At 37.2% G+C, this 12,481-nt stretch overlaps 1 protein-coding gene across 1 annotated transcript in view; it reads right to left on the reverse strand.

Moving 5' to 3' along the window:
* syt7a (synaptotagmin VIIa) overlaps positions 1-12,481 on the reverse strand; it is a gene marked incomplete at both ends in the record, with an annotated part of 211,327 nt that overhangs the window by 35,794 nt on the left and 163,052 nt on the right. Inside the window, one exon of the mRNA XM_079809469.1 lies at positions 8,053-8,169. Within this exon, the coding sequence (XP_079665595.1) occupies positions 8,053-8,169 (117 nt within the window). The remainder of the gene's footprint in view (positions 1-8,052; positions 8,170-12,481) is intronic.

Below are 12,481 nucleotides of genomic sequence, written 5' to 3' on the forward strand. Positions count from 1 at the left end.
GTAAATAATGACATAATTTTACAGGTGAACTGTCCCTTTAAGGACTGCGTGTTCACTATAGGCTGCGCTGCTGTCAGTTTAAGACCTGCGTGCATCTAATATAGGCCACAGACACGCCGATTTTACTTTCACTTTAGATAACTGACTGTTTGTTAATCTTGTGTGTATTTGACCGTATTAGCGCAGTAAGATTACTTAGTCCAGTAATCGCGTGTTTGACAGGCGTTTAGTGCGCGCGCTCGGAGAAGTGCATGTTAAAACAGTGCATATGCACGCGAATGAAAGCTGTAAAACGTATGCAAATAATGAACTTTCGTGATTGTGAATTATAGTGTTCCGTGAGTATAACTCTATCACTAACGTGTGATGTGAATGTATGTCGCGTTGTTCAGTATTGGGATGGAGGCAAATTATAGAATTTGTAGAAAAATAATTAATTAAATGCGAAACCGAAAAACCGCAATTCACAAGCGCGTATTGAACCGTGAAGGCCGTACCGAACGGTTCAATATAATATTGAGTATTGTGGCATCCCTATTGGTGTTATAACAAAGTGGAAGCAATTGGGAACAATAGCAACTCAGCCACGTAAAATCACAGAGCGGGGTCAGCGCATGCTGAGGGTCACAGTGCGGAGAATAGAGTCAAGCCTCCAAACTTCATGTGGCCTTCAGATGAGCTCAAGATCAGTGTGTAGAGCTTCATGGAATGGGTTTACATGGCCGAGCAGCTCATCCAAGCCTCACATCACAAGTGCAATGCAAAGTGTGGGATGCAGTGGGGTAAAGCGCGCCGCCACTGGACTCTAGAGCAGTGGAGACGTGTTCTCTGGAGTGACCAATCACGCTTCTCTGTCTGGCAATCCCATGGACGAGTCTGGGTTTGATGGTTGCCAGGAGAACGGGACTTGCCTGACTGCATTGTGCCAAGTGTAAAGTTTGGTGGAGGGGGGATTATGGTGTGTGGTTGTTTTTCAGGGGTTGGGCCCTTAGTTCCAGTGAACGGAACTCTTAACGCTTCAGCATACTAAGACATTTTGGACAATTTCATGCTCCCAACTTTGTGGGAACAGTTTGGGGACGGCCCCTTCCTGTCCCAACATGACCAGTGCACAAAGCGTCAGTCCATAAAGACATGGATGAGCGAGTTTGGTGCGGAGGAACTTGAGTCCTGAGCTCAACCCGATAGAACACCTTTGGAATGAATTAGAGCGGAGACTGAGAGCCAGGCCTTCTCGTCCAACATCAGTGCCTGACCTCACAAATGCACTTCTAGAAGAATGGCCATAAACACACTCCTAAACCTTGAGGAAAGCCTTCCCAGAAGAGCTGAAGCTGTTATAGATGCAACTCCATATTAATCCCTACGGATTTGCGTATGTGCATGTGAAGGCAGGTGTCCCAAAACTTTTGGCAATATAGCGTATTTACTGTATTTATTGTATATATTACATTTGTATATGTCCAGCTTTATAAAAATATTACATCTTTTTTATGTCTTTGTTATAAATTGCTCATAATCCTAACACTAGAGTCTTGTACTTTTTCAGGTTGAGAGCAGCAGTACTTGACTTCGACAGAGGAGGTGCTAGCAGCACAGGAACTACAGGTGTTTCCCTCATAATGAAGTCTTGCATCAGTCTGTACAATATTAATGGTGATCAGGGCGACCCCTAATGTTTTCCTTCGTGTTTAAAGAGGCATCCGAGTGTGTGTCAGCCCCAATCTCAGGAGAGTTACGGCACTTCAGTCAGAGGCCTGTAAATTAGCCTCGACCATCGGCATCAATACTCTCCCTCTCGCTGGCACGCCACCAAACGCAGTAAATCATAAACCTAATGCCATACAGCGCCTGTGTGTGAGACCCTCACGTCTGCCTTCTCTAATTTAGTTGCGATCACTCGTCGGCCCTCCAAATGATCAAAAACTAATTCAGCCTCTGACTCACTGCCATTATCCAGCGCAGAAACATTCGCAGATGATCGCTGGTTAGCCGGAGAGGATTTCCCTCGGGAGGTGTAGGCAGAGTGTGTGCTGTGTGTTATCTTTAGAGGAATGGGTTTTTAATAAAGGAATGTTTATGTAAGTGACAGGCATGAATCTAAATAATAAAAACCCTTTGCAGAGCAGTTCTCTAAACGCACACACAAGAAAAAAAAACACCTTGTGCTCGATCTACTCATATTATTTCTGCATTATGCATACTGTGACTTTTTATTAATGCAAACCTAAGTAGAATTTGCCAAAATGTGCAGGACATAATATCCCCACAATATGTAATTTACAATCATAATGCACAAAATATATGTATTAATATAAATATGGTTATTTAGTAAATTGGTTTGGTTTTTTTCAGCCCTTTTCCCATTAAAATACAAAAAAATATTTTAGATAGTTATATTATTAATTACAATTAATAACAATATTTAGATTATTAATTATAATTATTTCCCATTACAATACAATAAAATATTTTAGATATTTAGATTATTAATTACATTACATTTAAAGTAAAAAAAAATTGTTTTAATAAAAAATGCTAATACTGTATATAAAGTGCCAATAATAAGTGATTAACAGCCATACAGTATTTAATAAATATATATATACAATTTTATATTTAAAACTTGACAAAAATATTTTAAAATTTTAAACTTTTTATAATAAATTATATATATATATATATATATATATATATATATATATATATATATATATATATATATATATATATATATATATATATATATATACATATATATATATATATACATATATATATATATATATATATATATATATATATATATATATATATATATATATATATATATATATATATATATATATATATATATATAATAAAAAATACAAAACATAATTCTTCAAAAAAATAAAAATTATAATATATATATATATATATATATATATATATATTGAAGTTAAATATTACTATTATATATATATATATATATATATATATATATATATATATATTTAAATCTTTATTTTATATATATATATTGTTTGTATGTGTTTGTGTGTATATATATATATATATATATATATATATATATATATATATGATTTAATAAACAAAATACAAAAAATAATACTTACATTTTTATATAAATACATACTGTGTGTATGTGTTTGTATATATATATATATATATTTAAAAAAAATTATTAATAAACAAAATACAAAACATAATGCTTATATATATATAATACAAATTTACATATAAAAATTATATATACAATTTTATATATAATTTTTATATGTAAATATTATATATATATATATATAATTTAATAAAATAAAAATACATAAAATATACAATTTAAATTTATATATATATATATTCAGAATGATTAATTACATGTAATGAGGTCATACTGTTTAAAATGTTTATTGTCATATGTTGCACATTGTTCCACATGCAATTTATAGTGCGCACTGCATCCCACACAGCAGTTCCCATTCCAAACCCGGCCAGAGCGGGAAAAGTAAAGCTAATGAGACACAACATAAAAGCATAAAAGACGAGCGAAAAAGAGTGAACTTGGGAGACGTGTTCAAGGAGAGCGGGGATAAAAGGATCTGACGCTAAAGTCAGAGGATGAAAGAAGAACAAATAGGGACAAAAATGCCAAAAACAGAAATAAACAAGACGTGCAGTAAAGATCGCAACAGTTCACGTCTCAGCGTGAAGTATGTCACAGCATCTCACACCTCATTGGCTGAGCCCTGGCCCACACAGCCACCAATGGCATTCAAACAGCCCGTTAGCCTCAGGTGAGTCCCATTAGCATGATTAATGAGCTCATTACTTATTAGCGACATACAGCCGAACATACAGCTTGTTCATTTACTTTGTATCAGCCATTCTGAAGCACTCTTCCAAAACCTAGCGAGACGCCTAACTAGACAGCATCCGTCCGGTGTGTTCCCGGTTCCACAAGGTATCGGTGGAAAATAATGCATCCTTTAGAAACCTCATTTTGCATTGCATCTTTTTGCAAAGAAGGCAATGTGACAAGCTAAGAATGTGTCCGAAATCGCCCCCTATACCCTCATGCACTACTCCCCACATTGACCTACTCATTTAGCTCCACTTGAGGGAGTGAATGAAAACCAGTGAGTGAATTTGGACACTTGAGTGCGGCGGAAGGGCTTTTTGCATAGTTTGCAGCCTGGCAGTTCCAGTAGTAATGAAAAGATTGATCTTGAACTCTGTCATGGAAACTAGCATGTGTAAGCCGTAATTAAACAATTTAATAATCAATTAAAAAGGAAATTAGACCTGCGTGATATTACGCTGGACCCACATTGGACCAGAGGTTTGGAAAAGTGATTGATCTGTGGCGCCATTGGGAAGACACGCGACCCTCACGGTGCATTATGGGTATTCTCTAGCCGTTGTACACACACAGAGAAATAGGGTGTCAAAATTGTACCTTTAGGGGTACAACAGCTTGTCGCTGGGGCAGTACCCTTAAAAGGACACATTTGTACCTTTTTTACCACAAAAAGGTTCATAGTAGGACTTTAAGGTACGTATTTGTACTCTAAGGTACTAATATGCACCTTTTAGGAGTAAAACAGGTACAAATATGTCCTTTTAAGGGTACTGCCCCAGCGACAAGCTGTTGTACCCCTAAAGGTACAATTTTGGTACATTTCTCTGTGTGCAGTTGTTATTGCGGTGCATTGTGGGATTGAATGAGTGCACTCGATAACGTCCACTATGGTTTCGAACACCACTACAAATGGCTGTCCCTTCAAAAAGTATCCTATTTAAGGGTATAGGGGACATTTCGGACACTGCCTATATGTGATTACTTATCGAAAATTATGAATATAAATAGTCAAAAACACACTTTTAGACAACATTTGTCTGTACTATGTATATTTATACTAATTAAAGTATTATGTTGTTAGTTTAGTAGCATGTTTATGCATCAACGCTAACAAATTATTGACAAAATCTCCATTTTAATTGTATTATTTGTACATGCAGCATTTTTAAAGGCTTTGAACATCGCAATGTAAACATGACATTCTTGATGATACTGAAAACAACTGGTCAAATTTGACTATTTTAATCGTTATTTGTAAGTGCAATGTATTTTAAGGCTTATTAGAGTAAATAAGACAACATGCTAACAGCAAGATACAGTACAATCAACTGAAAGTGATGTTTATCCTGTAGTTCCCTTATAGCCACATGCTAACATCAAACAGTTAAATAGTTAAAAATACACTATTTTATTCATAACTTGTTTGTACTGTCCATTTGTATGTTAATTTGAGTATTGCACTGTTAGCTTAGCAGCATGCTATCATCACCAGAATCAACTGAAAGTTGCGTCACTCTTGCGTTTAGCATCGATACTGAAACAAAATTGTCTATTTTATTAATTCGTACATTATCGCGACATTATTCTACGTTATTAGAGTATTGTGTAACCCTTCCGGTCCTACTCCCCCTGCTCCGAGCGCGACTCGAACCGGCGTCTCAGGATGTTAACAAGGATGCTAAAGACCGCAGTCTCTAGCGTCGGTTGCTAGTGCGTCTCTTGAGATCAGGGGAGTGAGGTTTGCCCACACAGCTCTTACTAGCTTCCCTCCGTTACAATCGCAATGTAAACATGACAACATGCTAACATCATGCTATAATAGAATCGACTGGAAGTGCCATTTCTCCTAGTTCTCAAGAGCATTGCTCTTTAGCCACATGCTAGCATCACACTAGTGGAATATAAATAGCTCTTTTATTCTTGTCTGTACAGGTCAATTGAAAGTTGCTTAAAGGTGCAGTGTGTAGTATTTATGAGGATCTATTAACAGAAATGCACTATAATATACATAACAAGACCTTACATAATGAACCGTTATGTTTTTATTACCTTAGAATGAGCCATTTCTATCTACACACACCGCGGGTCCCCTTACAGTGAAGCCGCCATTTTGTGCGGCCATGTTTCTACAGTGGCCCTACACGGACAAACTTCTCTACGGAGCGCTAGTCGCTCTCTACCAGGGCTTAAAAACGGGAAAAAATATCAATCGGTTCACTCCGAGCAGAATCGATATTATAGCGTTTCCGTTTTTGTGTTCCTCATTAAACATTACTGTTCCGAAAACGGTTTGATTTAAAAAAATACCGGTTAATAACGTTTTTTAATTTAGCCTATACTTTAAACAAATATGTATAAATAGACTTATTTTCACTCAATAATAATATAACGCATGGTAATTAAACTTGAATATTTATTTCATAACATTTTTAAAACCACAACAGAAATACATGCATTAATTACAAAGCATAAACAGCGGGACAAATATTGACCTGTTTTAATGGAGCGTTAGACAATCGAAAGTGGCTCTTATGCCTAATTCTTTTCAGAAGAGTGATAAGATTCTTTGTACATAACTTTTTTCAACACGACTTGTTTTAAAAATTGCATGAATAAAGAATAAATAACTGGATAACCATTGCTCTTTTAATGCACCGTCAACTGGTAATTTCAAAGCAAACACGTAAGGTGCGCAACACGTCCTTGCATCACATAATCAAATTCAGTCAGCTAATAAAGCTTGATCATTTAATGCAATATAACACACCATTTAATACGAAGCATCAACCGTCTATATAGAAAACATTGACCTGTCCTGTATTGGCAATCTGAAAGACTATAGGACAAATGTTTGATAGATGCTAGCCTACTTGGATAGGCTTAAACGGAATCCATAAACTAGCCTAAATCAGTCTATTTGAGCTTAAAGTCCGCGCTGCTTATTTAAACGTACGAAAAGAATGTCCTCCAATACCTGCGCTTTCATTGTAGACCTCAGCGGGGAAAGAAATGTACTTGAGGCATGAAAATGCGCGCTCTACACTGACTTGCGTACCGGTAGATTCATAGATGATGGTGCGCGGGCATTTCACTCACGCTTGATCCGTCACATCACATGCTGTACTAATCTATTCATTATTGGTCACTGCCAAACTAAGATATTAAAAGAACGATAAAATAACGTTATTAACCGGTTAATGGTCATTTCAAATTAACGTTTCTGTTCAGAACGATTCAAATTGATTTTGATTTCGTTTTTGTTCCTCTTAAAATTTCGTTTTTTTCCGGTTTTCGCTTTCGTTCCTCGAACCGGTTCGGAGCCCTGCTCTCTACTGTCTCAGAAGACGACATTTTTGTCCTGTGTCAGCCACCGTAGCTTCTCTATGTGTTTTTGAAAGGGATGGGTGAGCGGTGGACGGGTGCAATTCACAACCTCACCACTAGATGCCGCTAAAATTCACACAGTGCGCCTTTAATTCCTGCAGTTCTCGTAAAAAGTGCAGTTTAGCAAAGAATTAATAAAGTGGTTCAATCGTTTGGGCCATTTTTAAGGTTGTTGAAATGTAAACATGCTAACGTCATGCTATAATAAAATCGACGAACGAGCCGTTTCTCCTGTAGTTCTCACGATTAGCGTTATTTAGCAACATGCTAACATTAAACTATTGTAATCAAATGAGAATTGCGTCTTTTGTGGGTCACTTTCTATTAGATTAATCTCCAGAAAAAACATTTGACCCAAAAGCTTTGTATTTTCTGTTTATTCAAGTACAATATCCTTTGATTAGCAATGGCAATGACTGCGGTCAGTTCTCGTGTGTAGCGCTCTTCTGTGCTGTTCACCTACCATGTGAAATTGCTGCCTATGAAGTGCACTACAAAGAAGTCACTTATGAGATTTGGCTGCCCGTGTTGGCAGTCGATAGCATGACGGCTCACTAGCGTTTTGGAGCAGAGCTTGAGAGAAACTAGCTCTCATTATGACTTGAAGGACAGCGCTGTGTCTGTAGCTCCTGCACCAGAACCTGTGGCAAATACACGCTATGCTGGGTATTACCCACAATGCCCTGCTCTCTGGCAGGTGCTCTACCGCTTGCTGTGGGTTGGTCAAACATATAATGCATCTCTCTCCACACACACACACACACACACACACACACGCACGCATGCGCACACATTCTGACAGATACCTCTTGTCAGGGGGGGTTTCTTGACTGGGCGGTACTTCCTGTAGGTCTGGCAGATTGGCAAAGTCGTCCTGCTCGGCCAATCCGATCGCGAGAGAGAGAACCACCATTTTTCCTTCCCTTCACCAAGAAAAATGACACACAAAACAAAGAGAGAGAAGAAAGAGAGAGCAGCAAAGTGCAGAGAGGAAGAGTCGAGAGCGAGAGGAAACACAAGAACAAGAAACCGTTATTAGGCAGCAGAAATGATTAGTGTTGAGGTGAGTTTAGCACACCAGCCCCGTTCCTCAGACCGCTCTGCACAAACACTGCACGTGTTCTGTTTTACAGCAGCCCATTCATGAAGATGCACTTATTGGCATGTTAAAGTTGGTTCACATCTCAATGGCAAACCTGTGCTTAAAATCGGCATGAAGCTGCGATAGACTTTCCTTCCCAACTTCGATACAAAACTGCACAACTTACAAGAATTGCTAAAATGAGTGATTGATAGATGAGTTGTGTTTTGTGTTACAAGACGTGATGAAGTAAAATCAGATTGGTTGTATTTCACAAGAGAAATCATTATCACAATTTTGCGTTATTACTGATATTTAAAGGGGACCTATTATGCGCCTTTTTACAAGATGTAATATAAGTTTCAGCTCAAAATACCCCACATATCATTATTATATCATGTTGTAAATGCCCATTTTTGAGTGGAAGGCTGTTTTCGTGCATGTCTCTTTAAATGCAAATGAGCTGCTGCTCCCCGCCCCCTATCTAGAAGAGGGTGGAGCCTGTACAGCTCAGATACTCTTCCAAAAACTAAAACATCTGTCTGGTTTTGATAATCATCCCTTTGGCGCTCACGCTCAGGTGACACTGCAGTTCTTCATCATTATGAAAGTTTATTATCTGCATATCTCTAAACTTCTGATTTATGGTTTTCTGAGCGCGTGCAGAAAGCTGGATGTCAGACGCCACGTCCTGTGAGTATTAAACTCACGTCTTATTGCGCTTAAGCGGTCAAAAACACACAAGCTTATGCAAAAACACAGCGTTCACATAAACACAGTCGGTGATGTGTGTGAACTTAAACAGCAGGGAAAGAAATCACATGTGTGTATTAGATCATGAGTGTAATATACATCACCTACTGCTGAATATGATGTTAATATGAACCAAACAACAAAAGACAGAAAATCCCTCTTGACTGAATAACTTTAGTTGCTTTAATAAGAATATTTTTTACTTCAATGCCGCTGTTAAACGCTCTGGCGGGGAGATAAACATGGCGGACTGTGTACAGCTCACTGAGGGGCGGAGCTAAGCTAGTAGGGCGGAGTCAGCGGGTGTGGGCGGGGCCTAAACATATGTGACATCACAATGCTAGAATCAGAAAACAGCTTGTTCTGAGACACTGCTTATGGTTTATGGGGATTCAAAAAAGAGGAGTGGCAGGATTTTTACCATCATAGGGTGGTTGTGTACACACACTGCCAACACACATTTATGCTCAAAGTTCAAACACCATGTAAAAGTGAATTTTGCATAATAGGTCCCCTTTAATGTAAGATTGGTTGTCCTTTGCATTAAAGCACAAGAATGCATTTTGCTGGAGTATTCAAATCATAGAAAATGTTATGTCGCGCTCAGTGCGAATAGTTTTGTGAAATACTAAGTCTCCAGTTATTCCCATCACGTTTAGAGCTGCTCTAGGCCCGTAAACACTCAAACTCACATTCTCTCGCACACACACACATTGATTTACTGTCTTCGTCACTCAACACATTGTCTGCATCCTCTCGCTGCACCTGTCTCACCGTCACTGGTGTTTTCATCCCTCTCTCTCTCTCTCTCTCTCTCTCTCTCTCTCACTCTCTCTCCTCAGCCTTAATTGAGGCGCCGTTAGAGAGATCTGGACTAATTGTTTCTATTTGAGAGTGCAGTGTGTGTGTGTGTGTGTGTGTGTGTGTGTGTGTGTGAGGTGTCGGCACTGAGCTGCTGCTTTCTGGGTCACTGCTCACCCTCTATCTCTTCTCCTCTTCTCTTTCTTACATTCTTCATTTTCTCTCTACTTACAAATCCCCCTCATCTCTGAGCCTGGACCTTTCTCTGATATCCTGCTTTTAAACTCCTCTTAAACAGTTTTTGAAAGCTTTCGTCTGTCCCTCCTGATCTATAAGGAACAGTTCACATGAAAAATCCTAGGTTTTCAAACGCAAATTGTTACAGACCAATATATGTGTGTGTGTAAATATATATAGTGTTTGTATGTAAATTGGTGCTGTCAAACGATTAATCGCATCCAAAATAAAAGTTTGTGTTTACATAATATATGTGTGTGTGCTGTGTATAATTATTACGTATATATAAATACACACACATGCATGTATATATTTAAGAAATAAATATGTTATATTTTTATAAAAAAGTTTATTTATATTAGGGCTGTCAAAAGATTAATCGCGATTAATCGCATCCAAAATAAAAGTTTGAGTTTACATAATATATGTGTGTGTACTCTGTTAATTATTATTTATATATAAATACACACACATTCATGTATATATTTAAGAAATATTTGCATGTATATACTGTATATACATTTATATAATCTATAATATATATAAATATAAATGTTTTATTTATAAAAATAATATATTTTCCTTAAATATATACATGCTTGTGTGTGTATTTATATATAAATAATAATTAACAGAGTAAACACTTTTATTTTGGATGCGATTAATCGCGATTAATCTTTTGACAGCCCTAATTTATATATAAGATAAATTATATATACAGTATGCAAATATTTTTTTAAATATATACATGCATGTGTGTGTATTTATGTATGCACATAATAATTATACACAGTACACACACATATATTATGTAAACACAAACTTTTATTTTGGATGTGGTTAATCACGATTAATTTTTAATGAGTTATATTTTGATTAATTAAGTACTTTATTAATTAAATTCATTTTGGGACAACATCCCTATTACCATCCCTATGGCATTCATTTTTTAAATATTCCTTTATGTTCCACAGAAAAACAACAACAACAACAACAGGAAACGGGTTTGGAACGACAGTAAAGTGAGTAAACGGTGACAGTATTTTCATTTTCAGGTGAACTACTCCTTTAAATCCTAACCTCGTCATACGGCATTATGATCTCTCGTTCTTCACTTCCTTTCCTTCTCCACGTATCTAAAGTGGTTTTAATACTCTTCCACCCCCCTCCACTTCCCCATCTTCCACCCCCCCCCCCCCCTCTCTCCTGCTGTAAATCCATCCGTTCCTTCATATTCTCTTGGGCTTCCCTCCATTTTGGCACACTCCGGCTATTTTTGCCTTTCAGAATTTAATGGCTGCAAAAAATAGCTCCTGGCTGGTGCGACTACACACCCGCACACGTACAACACATACTCATGCGCGCACAACAGACAGGAATCATCATTGTCAAAGCAATAAAAAGAGGCACTTTTTTCCGGTGAGAGCCGGACGGCGAATGTTCTGGGATGTTAACAGGACTGTCGCTGACCACTGATAACACACCAACAACCCTCAATTACACCCCACCTCCCCCTTCCTCTCATCTTCCCATTCTTGTGCTCTTTTTCTGTCTCTATATCAGACCCAAGGCCATGTATGTGTGTCAATGACACCCCCCTTTAACCAGCGGAGATGAAATATTTAGTCTTCCCGGCATAAACGGAGCACGGATGCTTTCTAACTGCCATACTTCCATACTGGTTTTTGCAGTATGCACATTGTTCACAGCTTGTGAATCGGTATGCATGATAGGGATGGGCGTATCGATATGAAGTATCGATATATCGATACTGATGTGAGCATCGAAAAGTATCGATACTCTAATAAAAATATCGATACTAAGGTGATTTTTTTGCAGATAATTTATTGCATACAATACGAATAACCTATGTTATCGAATAGTTGTGTAGTATAGGACTATTTTCCTGCTCATCTGAACCATGATCTGAAATTGATTATTTGTAGATTTGATGATGGTTACCATTACAAGTAAACATATTTTAACCATGTGCAAACAAAAATATGATCTAATAAGTTGCAATTAAGGCATATTGAATGTTAAAATACCTTTCAAATATAATGTTAAGTGGGTATCTTTACCCATTTTACTCTTAGTAATTTTAATAATTTAATAAATGTAATAATATAAAAGTTTAGTTTAGAAGTATCGTATCGGTATCAATATGGGCGATACTGGCCTTGAAAATATCGGTATCGTAACGAAAACAAAATAAGTGGTATCGCCCATCCCTAATGCATGAAATTACCAGAGGATCTACACTATTTGCAAAATGTGAAGTATGCAAACGGCAAGAGATACTGTTCCCTTTCAAAAGCTACACTCAATGCTGCATAAGCTTATGCAAATGGGAAATGTCTTTG

Source organism: Gobio gobio (genome assembly GCF_949357685.1).
Source record: "Gobio gobio genome assembly, chromosome: 25".
In the NCBI taxonomy this organism is placed as follows: domain Eukaryota; kingdom Metazoa; phylum Chordata; class Actinopteri; order Cypriniformes; family Gobionidae; genus Gobio; species Gobio gobio.